At 35.8% G+C, this 19010-nt stretch overlaps 2 protein-coding genes across 2 annotated transcripts in view; one reads left to right on the top strand and one right to left on the bottom strand.

Annotated features, from left to right (window-relative positions):
* GTF2F2 (general transcription factor IIF subunit 2) overlaps positions 1-19010 on the bottom strand; it is a 133270-nt gene that overhangs the window by 60543 nt on the left and 53717 nt on the right. Inside the window, exon 5 of the mRNA XM_069467232.1 lies at positions 2890-2971. Within this exon, the coding sequence (XP_069323333.1) occupies positions 2890-2971 (82 nt within the window). The remainder of the gene's footprint in view (positions 1-2889; positions 2972-19010) is intronic.
* KCTD4 (potassium channel tetramerization domain containing 4) lies at positions 16190-16969 on the top strand. Its single transcript, XM_069467231.1, has one exon. It carries the CDS (start codon positions 16190-16192, stop codon positions 16967-16969), a length of 780 nt encoding a protein of 259 aa, XP_069323332.1.

Here is a 19010-nt window from a genome sequence, read left to right as displayed (position 1 = left end):
TTATTTTTACAGATATAGGGGGTACAAGTACAGTTTTGTTACATCTATATAGTATGCAGATGTGAATTCTGGGCTTTTAGTGTGGCCATCACCCGAACAGTGTTCATTATATCCATTCAGTAATTTTTACCCTTCCACCCTCCAGAGTCTCCAGTGAATATTATTCCACTCTCCATGTGTACACATTATTTAGCACCCACTTATGAGTGAGAATATACAGTATTTTGATTTTCTGTTCCTGAATTATTTCACTTAAGATAATAGCCTCTAGTTCTATCCATGTTGCTGTGAAAAACATGATTTCATTCTTCTTTATGGCTGAGTTGACTTAGATTTTAAAAGAACTACTCTGGCTACTGTGCTGAGACGAGATTATAGTGGGGCAAGGGTGGAAGCAGGAACTCTACTAGGAGGCTACTGCAGTAATCCAGATGAGAAATAATGGCAGCTCATGTGGGTAGTGGGAGATGGTCAAACTAGATGTATAATATTTTGAAGGTACAGTCAACAAGATTTTTCTGACACATTGAGTGTGGGATGTGAGAGGAGTGGAGATGTAACCAAGGTTTTTCAATTGAGAAAATGGGAGGACAGAGTCGGCATTAGCTTACATGAGAAAGACTGCTGGTGGAGCAGGTTTTGGGGGAAAGATCTCGAGTTCAGTTTTTTACATATTTGAAATGTCTATTGGACATTCAGCCAGGCTTTTGTATTTACGAGTTTGGAGTTCAAGAAAAAAGTCTGGGCTGGAGCTTCTGCCATCATCTCAAACAAATCCTGCATTCCAGGCTTATAGAACTACAAGCAGGTTCCTGAGGTCTCTCCATGTCTTTGTGTCTGCATGTCTATTTTGAATGTTCTCGACCCGTGTCCTTTTCTACTTGGTCAAAAAAATCTCAGTCTTCAAGACTTACGTCATCTATCATCTACTTCAGAAACTCACATGATCCCCCTCAATCACCTGTTTCCTTCTCTAAGCAAAGACTAAAATACAGTCATGCACTGCTTAACAATCAGGACACATTTTGAGCAATGCACTCTTAGGCAATTTCATTGTTAGGCAAGCATCATAGATTGTACTTACAAAAACATAGATGGGATAGCCTACTACACATCTAGGCTATAGGGTAGAACCTCTTGCATCTAGACTACAAAGGTGTATAGCATGTAACTTCACTGAATATTGCAGGCAATTATAAAATGATGGTTAAGTATTTGTGTATCTACACATAGAAAAGGTACAGTAAAAATACGGTATTGTAATCTTATGGGACCACCAAAATGTCATTATGCAGTACATGACTGTATATAATGGCTAGTCTTTTAGCATAATTGAAAGGCTAAATAATTTTTACTTTTTTTTTGATGCCAGCGTTTTACTCTATTGCCCAGGCTGGGCTCAAGCAATTCTCCTGTCTCAGCCTCCTGAGTAGTTGGGACTATTCAGTGTTAGCCACTTGGCTATTTTTCTATTTTTTGTAGAGATGAGGTCTCACTCTTGCTCAGGCTGGTCTCAAATTTCTGGCTTCAAGCAATCCTTCCACCTTGGCCTCCCAAAGTGCTAGGATTATAGGCGTGAGCCACCATGCCTGGCCCAATTTTTATTTTTTTTGTTAAAAAAAAAAAAAGCAGGCATTTTATAAACGTAGTAGATGACTTGCATGATTTTATCATCAGAAATCTTTAGAAACCTTTTAAAGAAAATTAGGGCCACAGAAAAAAGATCTTGGCAAGCAGCTCAGTAACCAGATTTTGCCTTTTTCAATTTCAGTAGTTATTTGAAGAAGATAAATCTTCAAAAAGACTTGTATTATATAATAAACTTTACAGGCTAAAAACAAAGAAACATCTTCTGCGTGTTTTCCAAAGCTATTATAAAAAACTTTCATTTTGATTGTCATCCTTTTACTTGCCCTGGGGAGCCATTCAAATGAGAGGGATTATTGGACAAGAAAACCAGTCTCGTGTCATTCTCAGGAGACAGAGTCTAATCTAATTGAGAAAATGGGAAAAATTTTAAAGATGATGTGAAACTTAGAATCCAGCTCACCTGGCCTCTTTTATAGATGAGAATGCTGCTATCCACGAGGTTGCTACTACATCAGCAGTTCATTCTCAACTACCAGTTCAGTGTAGCTGCAATTTGCTAAAACGAAAGCTCTGTGAAGGTAGAGATTTTTGTCTGTTTTGTTCACTACTATTTCTGTAGCTCCTAAGAAAGTATCTGGCAGACATTAAGTGCTAAATGAATGAACAATCATAATTCTAAATCACAAGGGGCTAAAATACATTAAAAAGAAAATATGAAGCAGGTAAAATATATTTCTTTAGGGTTTAAAAAATTGCTGACTGAATGTCATAAAATTTGGGGCATCAAGAATTTGCAACCATTATTTTTAAATAATAAAGGGGCAGGGGGCAGATCCTGAAACAAAATCTCTAACAAAGTGCATACGTTTATAAAAAGTTCTCTGTAGATCAAGAGAATGGGATGATATTTTGGCAACTATATTTGCTTTATACAGTACAGTATTTTGGATATATGTTCATTATGGGAAAATTACAGCTTTTGAAAATAAAGTAGTAAAAAGACTTTTTTACATGCCTTTAGGGTATAAAGATTTATAAGGTCAACAAGAAATCATAGTTTAAAAACTTTGATTCCAAGATATATTAACATAGTAGCTTAAAATACCTCAAACAGCCCAGGTTCTTAAAGTTCCCTAGTATCAAAGAAACTCTTACTTGGTTTTAAAACTAAACAGCCTTTGAAGCAAATATTTTCAACGATAACCATGGTTTTCATGCAGTTAATAGGCAATCTAATATATGTATCTCAATCTCCAGAGGGAAATATCAGGGATCATTTTAAAGTTACAAAACACCAACCTCTTTAATCTCATGTAGTTTTCACTGGCAGCTGGTCGGCATTCAGCTCTTTGTACCACTATTCCTTCCAATGACAGCTTATCTTGAATGGAAAAAAATAAATGTATTCAGACATAACATTTATCATTTTCAAGATTGTAGTTTAACACACTAACCACAATAATATGACAATCAAATCTAATTAATAACAAAAATCAAGGAAACAAAAGGAATAGTATTAAATTTATAGTAACATCACTCGTCAGAATAGAGAGAAGGAAACCTTGTTCTTGGCTAGTAATAAACTGAGCTCCTGTCAGGTTTGTTTACTAGGCTGCTGTAGCCCCTTGCTAATAACAGCTTTTATACATTTAGCTCCAAATAAGGTGGCTTAAAAGGGCACAATATCAAATTTAAAAAAATTTTGAAGCATACAGAGTCTATCATCTTTGGCAGAAAAAGAACTTCTGAAAATACAGCTAGCCTAAACCACTAAATCAAAGATGTGTGTGTGAGTGTGTGTAAATAAATTAGAATTCTAGAATACACTGTGGCTAGAACAGCCAGCCCAGAAAATACTGAGCAATTGGATGGTTCCATTGTCTGGGTTATACTGTGTACCACTTCAGCCTGCCAGTTGCTCTCATTTCTATTTTCCATCAGAATTATAAATTTGGGTGTGTCAAAACAGAACCTTTAACTACTATGAATATCGTCCAAACAGAAAGGCAATTTTCTCTGCCATCGGTAATTCTCATAGCGACCCTGACGTAAAACCTAGGAAAAACAGAAAAAGCAAACAGAAGCTAGCACCGACTGTGTGCCTGAGGGGCACCAAGCACTGTGGTGTGGTCACTTGATAGACCTTACCTTATTATATAATTCGTACATGAATGCTCATAATGGCATTAGCTTTACATCCTAGAAAGGTTTGACTATGGTTAGGAAGAGTTCAGTCACACGTTCACAAGAATTCAACTGGATTTTCAGAAGAGACTCAGTCAGCAAAGCTGCTGGCTCATCAGCAATGCATTTATGATTCATCTCTTCAGGGAGAATTACTTCATTCACTCCACTAAGACTAACAAAATGTCTACTATGCAAAGTGCACCATCTCAGCATTGCAGAGTCAAAGATGATTAAGATACAGTACTGTCTTCAAGAAGCATACGGTTCACATGTAGTGTGTATAGAACCATGCCTACATGATTTACACTAGAAAATCTTTCTTGTAAGTGACCTTTCTTGAATTTGTCTCCAAAATCTAGAGGACTCTGTACTGTATTACTTACAAGCACACAGTGTGTATTCACTATATCCAGGGTCCCTCAATGCAACATATGCAACAAATCTCAAGTAGAGGCTGTCAGAGGGCTGGAAAGGACAATGAAGATAAGCATGCCTACCTTATACCATATGCCAGGAAGGAAATAATTAAAAAGCCATACTTACTTTATATTAAATTTAAGTTTAAAAATCTAAAAATAATATCCTCTCAGTGAATTTATTTAATAAGATTAAAATTTGTAAGAAGTTCTTAAAGCATAAACAAATCTTATATTTAAGTTTGCTGCTCACTGAAGCTGAAAGTTCTATGAAGAAAAATTCTTCAGTCATCACAACAATAGAAAGATTTGTGAAATTTTGATGTAAAAAGTGTGTTAACTGTACAAGTCCAATATTAGAACACAAAGGAATTCTTTTTATTTTTCAAATCCCCTTATCTTCTAACAAATTAATCCATTTAAAAATTAAATCTAGAGTGCCGTCCCTGAAAATAATTTTGTCACATACACGTGTTTATTAATGTTGAAAACTAAAAGAGCTACCTTTTAATAAGGGAATGCCTCCCCTCTTTTTTAGCAATACCTACTCCAGGTGCACAGGCTGAATTTAATTTTTAAAGGTGTGCGCTATCAACTTTCTCCATATGATACACGAAAGGGCAGGAAACAGGTCCAAAGCACTTGCCCATTTCAACTTGGCCACTATTCTCCTTGCTATTCTTCAATCAAGGTCATTCACACAAAGCAATAAAATTAACTTCCTCAAACCATAATTTTCTGTCCATCACATCATCTTTTCAAACCTAAAATAGCTTTCAAATGCTACTTAAAGTGAAAGGAAAGGTGGAAAGGTCTTTATCAGCAAAGATTTTCCCACCAATTGGCTGCTCTGAAATAACCTCACATCTCTGTTCACTTCCTCTTCTCCCCTTCTTGTAAACAAATTTTAAAAAGACCAATTTTCTTAGGATACAGCTTCCTAGGCATGATTTGCCTGCTCTCTTTTTAAAGCCTTTATATACTTTTCAAAGCCTCACGGGAACCTGTTCTCATATTCTTTCCACTAAATCATGCTTTTCTTCTTCAAAACACTGCTTAAGATTTCAAGGGAAAGGCATTCAATTTTATTTTAAAAACATTTAAAAATACTCACTTGCACACTACTGCTGTTAATTGTAGATCCTATCATTAATACATGAATCCTTACTTAAAACTACTTTATTGGCCCAGTTTGAAAGACCACAAATACTTTAAAAATCATCCTTTTTATTCTCATACATTTATCAAATATTTACTGAGTGCCTTTTATGTAAAAGATAATGCAAGAGCACATCAGGAATAACAAAGATTAGTAAAACATAGTTCTTGCCCACAAGGAGCACAGAGTTGAGCACAGCCATTCTCAAATGTTCTGTGGCATAAATCCCTAAAAAGTATGGATGTAAATAGCTTGATTTAGTCATTCCACAACGTATACATATTTCAAAACATCATGTTGTACATCATAAATATGCAAATTTTACTTGTCAATTAAAAAAATAAATCTTAGAAAAACTTAATAAATCTAAGTTTGTTTTTGAAAGGAAAAAAGTGTAGACGACCCCCAAGGAACTTCTGTTTATGAGTTTTAACTATTGCTATCTACCATATTAGCAACTAACAATAAGAAACTTTTAAAGAATGTTGAGTGAAGAAAACAAAAAAGGAAAGTAAATAACAAAAGGATTATTATAAAAATAGTTTTGATCTCACAGATCCCTTGAAAGGGTCTCAGGAACCCCTCTACACAGCAGTTCCCAGCCCATAATTTGAGAGTTACTGGTCTAGTAGGATAAGACAGGTATATACATCATTTTAATGCAACAAAAATACTTTCAATATACCTCCATTTAACTCACTTCGTATTAACAAAGGCTCTTAATTCATTGCTATTAAATACAGTGACAGGCCGGGCGCGGTGGCTCACGCCTGTAATCCTAGCACTCTGGGAGGCCGAGGTGGGCGGATCGTTTGAGCTCAGGAGTTCAAGACCAGCCTGAGCAAGAGCGAGACCCCATCTCTACTAAAAATAGAAAGAAATTATATGGACAGCTAAAAATATATATAGAAAAAATTAGCCGGGCATGGTGGTGCATGCCTGTAGTCCCAACTACTCGGGAGGCTGAGACAGGAGGATCCCTTGAGCTCAGGAGTTTGAGGTTGCTGTGAGCTAGGCTGACGCCATGGCACTCACTCTAGCCTGGGCAACAACAACAAAAAAAAAAAATACAGTGACAGATGCCCACAGCTCACTATACACTAGTGGGTAGTAGGTCAATCTCTAGTACTCCCACACACTTCTGCTCAAACTATGCTAGAACTTGTTTATGCTAGTTTTAGTAATTATGCAATTTGATTATATATTACATAAGCCCATTAAATTATGAGTATGTGGGGGGTATTTTTATGAAAACTATGTTGAATGCCTTTGGAAGGCTTCATATAAAAGTAAATTCTTAAAAAAATACTGTCAAATTAGGTATGGGGAGACTGGAAGAGAAGCATCAAAGTCTAGAAAGAGTCTACATTTGTATTGTTTCACAGTATCTAAGTTCTTGCTCCTTTTTGAAGAAACCAAAATGAAAATCTAAACTAAATTATGGGTTTAATTTTCAAAAAAAAGAGAACGCAATGGTCAATCACCATCCTATACTCAAAGTAAAGGTCTTGTCCTATATGCACATCCGCAGCCAGATGTACATTCTAGGTTTTAACATAAAATGTTTAAGGCAGGTAGAAACGCACATTGATATCATTTTTTTGTGATTTCCTGTCTTTTAATTTAACTGACCATCTACTGGCCTTTCTATATGGGCTGTGGGATTCTCTTGCACAAAGTAGAATGTGTTAAGGGTTATAAAACAGAGACATACACAGAGTATTAGGATTAAACACACACACAGAGATTATGTCTAGCTGGGGATCAAAAAGAGTTTTGATAAAGAAAGCAATGTTTGTGCTGGACCTTGAAAAATGGGTAGAATTTAGGCTGGGAAGTGAAGTGAGAAGGAAGGGCACTGAAGGTGGTGGGAATGGCCTTAGCAATGGCTTTTGGTGTGTGCGCGTGCTTATTTTCTCTCTTGTATTTAGAATTTTCAGCTAAAGGACTTATGTTACCTAAATGACATGGTCATGCCAGCACTCTAAAGAGAAGCCACACAAACTCACCTTACTGAAGCTTGGAATGATCCAGCTTTCACCTTTGGCTTGACCATTTTGCTCAACTCTTCTTTAGATTCTGAGAAATACTGTGGGATCTTTCCTAAATTCTCCCTCCCTGGCTTTTTGGCTAGATTGATTTGTTAATTGGTTTCTGCTATTTGCACCCAAAAGAACCTTTGATGATACTTTATTTATGTATATTCTGCTAACTAGTTTAAGAAAAAACTTGAGAAAAAATTTTAAAGGATAAGTACACAAAGCACATCCTATTAAAAGAATTGAAGTCCTCTGGTTATGATTCTGTCACTAAGTAGCAATGTTACTTTGGAAAAGTCACTTCACATCCCTGAGCCTTGGAATCTACATAATGAAGTTACTGGACTCTCTGAGATCTCTTCTAGGTCTCTTTCACTAAATAAAAACACTGGATTTCCTCTCCAACTGAGGATGTTTTATTATTTTATTAGTGTTTATTTTCTTTGCTCTAATACTTTCTAAAAGACCTAGATATAATTAAATTTTCTTTGAGTAGAAATGAGAGAGAAATTTTTCTTGGAACAACAACCACAAAATGTTAAGAAGCTGCCCAAGACTTGAAAATATTCAAACTTGTGCTCTAAGCTGGCCATTCCTACTCTATATCTGAAGTTGAGATACAATCTATGTTGAAGACTTGAAGAGAAATGACCAACTGGCACTTTTTTACAAGTTATTGGCATTCCTAGTTTGAACAAGTTAAAGTAAGCAGGAAGGGTGCTTATTAGCATTGGCATGTAAGTAATGCGTTCAAGTATGTTAGGAAGTTTTAGGCATCAGGAAGTTATAGGCATTCATTTCCTCAGAACCATTCTGGATCCAGTTGAATGTGGAGGTCTTTAAGAGTACTTCCAACTCCAGTTAAAATATAAACCAGTGGGCTACTAACCATGATTTTGGAGTGATCCAAGACTTTTGAAGTTACTCTCCTGACTCTTAATTATATTACATCTGTGTCTACACTCTCTGGAAAAGGACAGAAGAAATCTTCACAGAGAAAGTACATTTAAAAGGTAAACCATTTTTAATATTCCTAGTATTTTACTTTATTTGCATTTAAAATATTTTCCTAGCAGCTGTTTGCCTGTGATTCTCAGGTAAAGCCTATTAAAATAAAAGAGACTGGCATCTTAACAAACTAGTTAGACAAACTTTCTATCCCTAAATTATTAAAAAGTTAATCTTTATTCAAATTTGTGAATTCATGTTCTGATCCCTATTTAATCTTCAGGAATTTTAGGAATAAAAGATTATGCTCAGATTTCAGTAAACTAACCTATAGAGTTAGTATTTTATTATTTACCTTAAAGGTAATGAATGAGCAGTCACATAAATATTCCCAAAAGTTCTGTTTGTATGTTTTCCCATAATAATATTCAAATTAAAAATATGCCTACTGTGCTGGGAATCTCCAATTTTAAATCAAATACTGAAACCATAATTTGAGGACTAGACATAGAATCCTGCAACCATCTCAACTTCCTCACCTATAATAAAGCACTCCAACTTCTCCCCATGGACTTAGGGAAAGAGGTCGGTTTGCAGGTACATTGCTGTAGAATAGATGTTGTAACACTGACCAAAGAATATTTGTGAATGACAGGACTGGTTGCCCAGGAGTAGAATGGAAAATGGTTAGCTAAAGTACAAAATGGAGGCTTTAAATGGGCAAAGGAGTTTGGATTGTCCTATCAGTCTATAAAAACTTTAACAGACTTTTGATCAAATAAATAGTGAATGAGTGTGTAAGAAAAATTGTACTACATGTTTTAATGTTTACAAAGCAAAGTTCACAAGTTATTATCCCACTTATACTTCAGACTATAGTCCTTCTGCTTGTTCACATCACATATATAACTAAATCAACACAAAAACTTCTTACCCCTTAATATTTTGAAATTTAAAAAAAATTTTTAAAAAAACCTCTTAAATACAGATGTGGACATGATTAAACAGACATAATCCCTACTTCCAAAGTTGCTTTCAAGAATAAAAGGCTGAATAAAATTCAGAAATAAAACTCAGCTTTCTAAAAAACATAAAGTAATGTTGTCTTATAATAATAAAAGAAAAGGGGCAGGAAAATCACAGTACTATAGTAATTTGTTTTAGTTAGCTTTTCATTAAAGAGTGCTATCCAGCTTTGGCTGCTGCACTTGAAATCAGACAAAATTTAAAAACAAGAGCAAAAGTGATTAAATGGATAGAAAACAAATTCTTCTGGAAAGATTAAGTCTTCTAAAGCATAGACTTATATTGTAGTGCTATATTTTAGTCAAACAGTGCCAAATACTGTGGTAGATGTGATGAGGAGTACAAGAAAGAAAAATACAGACCATTGTGCTTAGGAAGACTATGATATAGTTGAGGGACTATTCATGAAATAATTATAGACATCCAATGGCATATGTTTTTAAATCAGTTCAATGTAATTCAAGTTCTATGAATTTCATCCTCAATAATATTTGTTCTTTTTACCATGTCTAATTAGTAATAGTAATACACTAGAGTTTAGTGCTTTATGATTTTTTTCCTTTTTTTTTTTTTTGAGTCTGTTGCCCGGACTAGTGTGCTGTGGCGTCAGCCTAGCTCACAGCAACCTCAAACTCCTGGGCTCAAGCAAACCTCCTGCCTCAGCCTCCCGAGTACCTGGGACTACAGGCATGCACCATTATGCCCGGCTAATTTTGTCTATATATTTTTAGTTGTCCAGCTAATTTCTTTCTATTTTTTAGTAGAGACGGGGTCTCGCTCTTGCTCAGGCTGGTCTCTAACTCTTGACCTCGAGCGATCCTCCCGCCTTGGCCTCCCAGAGTGCTAGGATTACAGGCGTGAGCCACTGTGCCTGGCCAATTTTCAAGATACTTTGATATCTTTTAAATGATCCTCACAACTACAGGGTAGAAATTATGCTCCCATTAAGGACTCCCTTGAGATAAGTCCCCTTTCTTGAGCTCATCGTTTCCTTACTAAGGTGATTCTTCAACTCTGGTTGATCATAAGACTTACCTAGGGAGCTTCTTACAAAATACTGGGCCCACTCCCAGAGACTGCTTTAACAGCATTGTGTGGGGGAAGCAGTGGTATTTTTATAACCTCCCTAGATAATTTTAATGTGAAGCAGCCATATTTCTTTCTATCCCTCCTTCTCTCCCTTCACCTACAACTCTTTGCCCCTCCTTTCTCCTCTCTCTGTTAATTTTACTTTCTTGTGATATGGAGGGAATAGCTCACAGAGCTGCTTAAATATTTCATTGATTCAAAGATGCCATCAATTGTAATATTTGCCATTATTTCATGTACTACTAAAGAAAGACAAAATACTGCCATTAAACTTTCACAGGCCAATGATTTTAAGATATACCCCAATTTCAGAAATGTTAAATATGAAAAAATGTGCAATATGATAGAGTTCCTCCATCCCTAATTTATAATTGCTCTACTCTGTAAGAAACCACATTTGCTCCCATGGCTCATCCAGTCCTCCTGTTCAGGCCCTCTTCTCTCTCTTTGACACCATCTCATCACTGAAGACATAAGAAGATGTACAGTGAAGAAGAAAACAGAAGGAAACAGTGGTAGGGGGCAGCATTTGGGAGCAGAGAACTTCTTTGATTACTGACTTCATAACAATAGTACCTTTCCAAGAGTTTTCAAAGTCATGTCCCTCATTTTGAGATTGTAAATAATGGTTATTAGCTGAAAACATCTTCCCAAAGAGACAGTAAAATTGCATTTTGCCAAATAGCACTATAAAAAAATGAGTTTTGTAAAATATCATAATTTCAATGCTTATTTGATGGCTTATAAAAGTGCTTTGCTCATCTGGTTACAATAAATTTTCCAGTAAATAATTATGCTTAGGCCACACTTTAAAAAAAAAAAAAAAAAGCTGTTTTAAAAAACTTAAGGTTTGACTTCTGCTCACAAAATGAAACACTCATCTCCCAAAGTACATTTAAAACATGAATTAATATGATTTGTAAATTGTTGTCAACATTACCTCTGTAGTGAAAAGCAAAGAAATGTGGAATGGAATTTTACCTGAACCTTTCAGCTAGTCTGTCATTTTTATTTGTGCTCCTTTTGACACACAGTGCTTTATTCTTTTCTACACTCTGCAAATGAGGCTAAAAAATTTGCCAATGTAGCCAAGCTTCCTGGGCTTCTTTAAAGACTCAGTTCAACATTGCAAAACATTTACAGTTACATTCATCGGACTGGAATGACATGTTTGTATGACCTTTCAGCCAGAGGTCATGTCCTATGAGTCCCAGGAAGATTCAGGCACTCTACATAGTTTGGGGGATGCTGTGGTCAATCAGTTACGTAAGGTAGCCTGACACAGTACTTCTGCTAGTACACTACCGGTCCCAGACAACATTTAAAGACATATTTTATATTTCAAAATGAAACTAAAGTTTAGACATTCAAGAAGAATTAGATTAACATGGAAAATCCTTGATTCTTACGATATGTCAATATATTACATGGTTTATTTTTATTTTTAACACAAAAAAAGGCTAAAGTAAAATATTCATAGGGAAATACCAAAATGAATGTTTCTCACATTCAATGCTATTAACAGGAGGCTAGGAAGAGGCAAGCCATGTGTTAAAAAAAAAAAAAAAAGAAACTCAGCTTGTGAAAGACATAGGAAAGTCATAGTACAGATCAATAAACTTGAAAAAATGTGGCAAAGTCTAGGGCAGAGAGACAGTATCAGATTTAAGTAAAAAAATAGACAGCTTCTTCTCTAGTTTAGTTGCTTTTATTTTCTTTCTAAGGTAATGAGAACTAATCCTTTTAAAAGACAGGCATAGAAGCATGAAGGTGATTACAACCAAACAGATTTGGTAGAGGCAGAGTACGTGGACACAGAAGCACCATGTTCTCATAAGGGGCAGCTCCTAAGACCATCACCGTTCCTTGAAAAGGCGTGTAAATTTTATTAAAAAGTGACCTGTTGGCTGGGCGCGGTGGCTCACACCTGTAATCCTAGCACTCTGGGAGGCCGAGGTGGGTGGATCATTTGAGCTCAGGAGTTGGAGACCGGCCTGAGCAAGAGCAAGACCCCGTCTCTACCAAAAATAGAAAGAAATTATATGGACAACTTAAAATACATATAGAAAGAATTAACCAGGCATGGTGGCGCATGCTTGTAGTCCCAGCTATCTGGGAGGCTGAGGCAGGAGGATCGCTTGAGCCCAGGAGTTTGAGGTTGCTGAGAGCTAGGCTGACACCATGGCACTCTAGCCTGGGCAACAGAATGAGACTCTATCTAAAAAAAAAAAAAAAAAAAAAGTGACCTGTTGAATCTAGGGAAATTATCACATCTTATATCTTTCAACTAGGAGAGATACCTTGCCGATAAGGTTCCACCTCCTTCCATGACATGGGAATATCTCTGGCATATAAATGGAGCAAGTGTATATTATGATGATATCATCATCGATCATAGTTATGACATGGACCTTATTTCCCCTCACGAGTTGGTAGAAAAGATGGGAATTCCTCCCATTGGCCTAGAATGAGTTCTGCCTAAGGCAGATGGGAGAAGATTAGTATTACCTCCTAGTGAAAGTTTTCACAGAATTGGGTTAGGCACTGGGCTCCACTATATACTCATACCAAAGACCTGTTTAAATTTTCAAAGTTGATTAAAAGGCTCTTTTATATGTGTGATTACGGATGGGTAAGAGAGAGGTAATCTAACTCTAATGAGGGGCTACAGTACTGAATAGAAAACAGGGTTTCAACCTTTCAAAATTTTCTATCTTTCTGCCTGCAAAGGCAGATGAAATCCTCAAATCTACTGGTCAAGTGGACCTAGATAAACTAATCTTCGCTGTGTGGTTTAAGCCCTTCTGCTAAAACCACTGAACTAAATAATAATACCTGTTTGTATCTTCTGTGAAGCAGAGAAGGACAGTCCCATAAACCAGGGATATTTCCCTTGGTATATGTACTAAAGTACCATTTTTATAGTTTTAGGGCTATGTGGACCTTCCCGACACCACCTAGGACAAGCACCCCCAACCCCTAGTAAGCAATTATAATTTAGAATACACTAAAAAGAAGACAAGCTGGCTTTCTCCTAAAGGGCATGTGTATAGGCAGCAATGATCAAGGAACCCCTGCAATTTCCATGAATTGCAGTCATCTTGCTCTAATGGAGGTAATATGGAATAATGGGGATACTGTGGGGACAACTGGATGCCATTTTTCTTTTTTACGACTGCAAGCCCGGGGCAAAGAAGACAAAAGAAAAGTCCTATGGATTCATATCAGCTTGTAGTCAGGCAATAAGTCAGGGCTTCAGTTGTAGCACTGCTGCCAGGCCATGGGTGGCAAACAAATTACACATGTCAGGTTTGCAGAAGACAAGAACACCAGAGTGAAGTCTAGAGTGAGAAAAGGAGATCAAGGGTAAGAGGCACATGATGGGGTGGTTCAGAGTCTGTCAAGGCAAGCCTGCAGAAACAAGGAGCATTCATCAGGTGAAAACCTGGCAGCACAACCCAGTGAGTTTGCACGCGTAAGGTGGCTCTGGAGTGATAACTGAAGAGGTCGGTATCCCACTTCCAGCAGCCCTGCCTCATTCCTATCATCTCGCCACCTTCATGGAAGCCCATCCTCTAGCAGCAACAGTGTCAAGGCTTCTCCAAGAAAGTACCCACAGATAGGCCCAGTGCTACATAGTATCCAACTACATCATTTTATTTAAACAAGAAAATTCCAGCACAGTCTCCATCACTATACTACAGTTACGTTGTAATGATTCTGGTGTTCCACAAAGTTCATAGAAAGAGGGCTATACCTATAAATGAAATTGTTATGCCTTTGTTGATTTTGCTATTATATGATGCTACTCATGGGCAGTGACTATGGTAACATCAGAATTCTACGAATACATTTCCAAAGTTGTACCCTTGCCGCCCCCCCCAATTATATTCAGTAGTTCTTAAAAAGTCATATCCACAGAAAAGACTTAACTGTAAAAAGACCAAAATCAATACACACATGAGTACTCATCCCCAATAGTGTACTGGGGACAATGTTCACATTTCTTACCACTGGGCCTTCAAATTCTGGAAATGAAAGCTCAGCATACAAAAGTAACCTCTTAAATGCTGCAGGACTGAGAGGAAGCTTTAGTCTAAGTGTTGGCTTTGCCATTAACAAGTTGTAAAAGTCCTAGATAAACACTAAAAATTCTCTGGAATGCAATTTTACCTTTGGTGAAATGAGGAAGTTGAATTTCACGGTCTCTAAGCAAAAACTCAGCTCTAGAAATATGTCATAGTTTTCTAGTTCAATTTCAATAGACTTTTAATAATCTCAATGATACAAAATGTTAAATTAAAAATTGCTACAATTAAGGATATAATTTTTTATATCTGAAGAAAATCTAACATTGTTTAGAGAAAATAAAAAGTAGGTATTTTTAGAAGAATCTGTTCCAACCACTTCTATATCAACATACAGTTGAAAATTTAAAAATACCTTTAATGCAAGAGAAATATAAATCAATTTAACATAAAATCTAAAGTCGAACTCTAAGAACAATGTAGTTCCTCAGAATAATTTAGCAGATAGGTCAAGTAATAGTATACTGGGGACAATGTTCACATTTCTTACCACTGGGCCTTTAAATTCAGGAAGTGAAAGCTCAGAACCCTAAAATGCCCTGGAAGGCAAGTTACAAGGGAAAGAAGAAAAAAGAGGGTAGGGGGGCATCACACTCACAATGTTCCAGCTCCCAAGATTTTTTTTTTTGGTTTTTTTTTTAAGGCTTAATTAGGCTTTGGCTGTTTCTTTTGTCCTTTGTAATACAAACAAGAAACAAAAACTCAGCCATAACACTATTTTATAGTAGGTATTTTGAATCTCCATCCTTTCCCTACTTTCTAACGTGTGCATACACACACACACACACACACACACACACACCACAGTCTTTTTTTTTTTTTTATAGTAGTCTAAGTCTTTGTTCAGAACTAAAGCTGGTTTAGGGTAAAACAAGCTTATGAATTTTCCACAATCTTAACCAAAAAATGTAAACAATTACTACAGAGCCTATTTGATTTTTTTATCTTTAGGGTAAAAGGGTGTTAAGAAAATTTCTTCTCCCTGAACAAAGATCCAAATCAGAATTACATGCAAATCCAATTAAATTTAAATGTGGTGTCACAAATAACAGGTTTAAATATTCTTATCTGAGTCTCAAAAATGACTACACCACTGTGAAATGTGTGAGTTTTTCCGGGAAAGAAAATTCTATACACCTAGTTCCTTTCACCTTAGGTTCCTACTTATGATTTACTTTTTAAGAAATGATGCTAATATAAATTATTTTCCAAAAGATGACAGTATTATTCAATATTAAGCCCTGCCTGATTAAAAAAATAACTTAAAAGACATTTAGAAACAGGTAAAAATTTACATTTGACTGGAGAATTAAACACTTGTAACTGTTTAACTGGCAAGAGGAAATTCAATTTATTCTGAATAACTCTTATTACTTCAAAGAATAGACGAGAAAATCCTTTCACAACAAATCCCTTCCCTGATACAGTTAAATGCAAATTTTCTTTTCCGTCTTACTCCAGAAAGCTCCTGCATACATAGCTGATACGCCACCTACTGCAAAGCCGAGCTGACAGCGCAGGCGATGCTGCCAGCATTTCCAGTCCATCACCAGGCTGGGGCTGAATAAAGGCGTGTTTGCGTGGTAGTGTTTCTTTTTTAAAAATCTCAAAGCCAAGAAGAACAAGCTGAAACGGCATCTTCAAAAAATGGAGCGGAAAATAAACAGAAGAGAAAAAGAAAAGGAGTATGAAGGGAAACACAACAGCCTGGAAGATACTGACCAAGGAAAGAACTGCAAATCCACACTGATGACCCTCAACGTTGGTGGATATTTATACATTACTCAAAAACAAACATTGACCAAGTACCCAGACACTTTCCTTGAAGGTATAGTAAATGGAAAGATCCTCTGCCCGTTTGATGCCGATGGTCATTATTTCATAGACAGGGATGGGCTCCTCTTCAGGCATGTCCTAAACTTCCTACGAAATGGAGAACTTCTATTGCCTGAAGGGTTTCGTGAAAATCAACTCCTTGCACAAGAAGCAGAATTCTTTCAGCTCAAGGGATTGGCAGAGGAAGTGAAATCCAGGTGGGAAAAAGAACAGCTAACACCCAGAGAGACTACTTTCTTGGAAATAACAGATAACCACGATCGCTCACAAGGACTGAGAATCTTCTGTAATGCTCCTGATTTCATATCAAAAATAAAATCTCGCATTGTTCTGGTGTCCAAAAGCAGGCTGGATGGATTTCCGGAGGAGTTTTCAATATCGTCAAATATCATTCAATTTAAATACTTCATAAAGTCTGAAAATGGCACTCGACTTGTTCTAAAGGAAGACAACACCTTTGTCTGTACCTTGGAAACTCTTAAGTTTGAGGCTATAATGATGGCTTTAAAGTGTGGCTTTAGACTGCTGACCAGCCTGGATTGTTCCAAAGGGTCAATTGTTCACAGCGATGCACTTCATTTTATCAAGTAATTACCTGTGTCACAAACAAAGGCAACAAGCATGCAGCCAGCAAGCTTCGGAAAACCACAGCATCAAAGGCATCCCAAATAACGTACCCAGCTAGCTCTGTACTACAGAGCCCTGCTGCTAATCAATTACTGTGAGCTAACGGTATGTAAATTCTATCGCTAAAGATGTCCTTCCTCTGGGGTGTTCCTGCTGATCAGACTCTTCTACCTAAAATGAAAATAGTAATCTTCTATATATTGTAAATAAAGACTGAATGCTTTTGCTATTTGTTTATTTTTCCTTAAGCTGTCTTTCAACTAGAATGTCTTGGGTACTTACACAAAAAACAAGCATGTACATTATCATTAAGTAAATGCTAATAAAATATTTTAAGGGGCTATAAGATTTAAAATCCTTTCTACTTATGGAAAAAATCTATAAAGAAACTGAACTGGTAAAATTAATCACTGAGAGCAAAATAGATGTGCAGACCTACCTAAAACAGAGTTATAGTGAAATGAGACTGAAGAAGGTATTAAAGCTATTGATTTGATTTTTCACAGCAGGCACCAAAAGCTAACTCACAGTTTCTGTATTTCATACTAGAATTATAGCTGAATTGATATTTTGCTGAAAATTCCTAGAAAACTGCTTGATGACAATAAAAGAATAAAAACACTGCTAGCTTCTTTGCTTGTATTAATAATTACAATAAAAAGTTATGTGTCACTTTAAAAACAAATAGTACTACTTGATGATTTCCCACAATATTATGTATTTGATGTAGTTGACTAGCAGGCTTCAGTAACCCAGGCTGGTCTTGCAAGTGACAAAACCTAGCAAATTCATTTCTATACAAGCTGAGCTCCCACAAAGCATGGATATCTTAGTCTCAATAGAGTACACGGTATGCTATTAGGATAATAAAGGAGTTCATTTTCAGAATCAGCCTAAATATCTGCTCATTTGTCAAGCTCAAAAGTATTAAATGAATATCAGTTACTCTTATGAAAGAAATTTATTGATTTTTTTTAGTATCTATTGTGTTGCTAAATCTCAGACTCACTGAGTTGTGCTAATTACTTTATGCTAAACAAGAAATTATTTTTTTTAAATTAAATTTTACATATGGCTGTTTCAATGAAATAATCAACTTAACTTTAAATGTGAGTGTATTTTTACCCCCTCCCACAAAGAACTACTAAATCATTTCTATGCCATTTATTCTTGGCTTCTAAGAACAAATTATCTTAAATTTGGTTCCTTAAAATTAAACCATTCCTGCAGATCATTCAGGGCAGAGGAAAAAAATAAATAAATTAAATCGTTAAAACTGGTAACTAAATCTTAATTTTAATAAACTTCAACAAAAGATTTCTATAAATCTTGACGGTTAAATTAGCATATATGTTAAATTAGCATAGTTAAATTAGCATATATGCCAAAAGTTTGATTACTCATTCAAACCTGTAATAAATATTATTCATTCCCAGAACCATAAGTGACTTCCAATTACAACATCTAAAGTAATATAAAAGTTAGCTGTATATACTAAAAGAAAATTTTAAAAATTACACAAAAAAATCCTTTAAAAAATTCACATTAAAAAATCTCCTCAGCTACACAACCTTCTTTTATGTACACTAAGGAAAAAATGTTTATACTAAAACATTAAATTACCTCTTACGTACTTTAAAATAGCTTAATCAGGACTTAATGGGATTATGAAAACAGGAAAAAAATAGTAAAATTTATTTTAACAGTCACTATAATTGAACTGTTTATATGCCTCTCCAGCTTACGAGTTGACTTTTTTCCCCTTGGCATTTGGACTTTGGTAATGAAAAAAGTGGTAGTGATTTAATGTCAAAGCAAGATTTTCTCTAACAAGATTTCATTACAGATAATAAAAATAGCCCTGATGTATCTTTTTACATGAGATAGAGCTGAACAAATCTCCTTAAAAGTATTACAAGTAAGGTTTTTATCAAATCACAAAAGGAGAATTTAACTGTTATAACAAAGTTATTATTGATAGAAACTACTAAAGAAATCAGATTCA

Source organism: Eulemur rufifrons, chromosome 4 (assembly GCF_041146395.1).
Source record: "Eulemur rufifrons isolate Redbay chromosome 4, OSU_ERuf_1, whole genome shotgun sequence".
Lineage (NCBI taxonomy): Eukaryota > Metazoa > Chordata > Mammalia > Primates > Lemuridae > Eulemur > Eulemur rufifrons.
This window is presented reverse-complemented; position numbering and strand designations above follow the sequence as displayed.

What these genes read in the sequence shown, in the direction of transcription:
- KCTD4 (XM_069467231.1), top strand. Translation starts at nt 16,190, where the DNA reads ATGGAGCGGAAAATAAACAGAAGAGAAAAAGAAAAGGAGTATGAAGGG.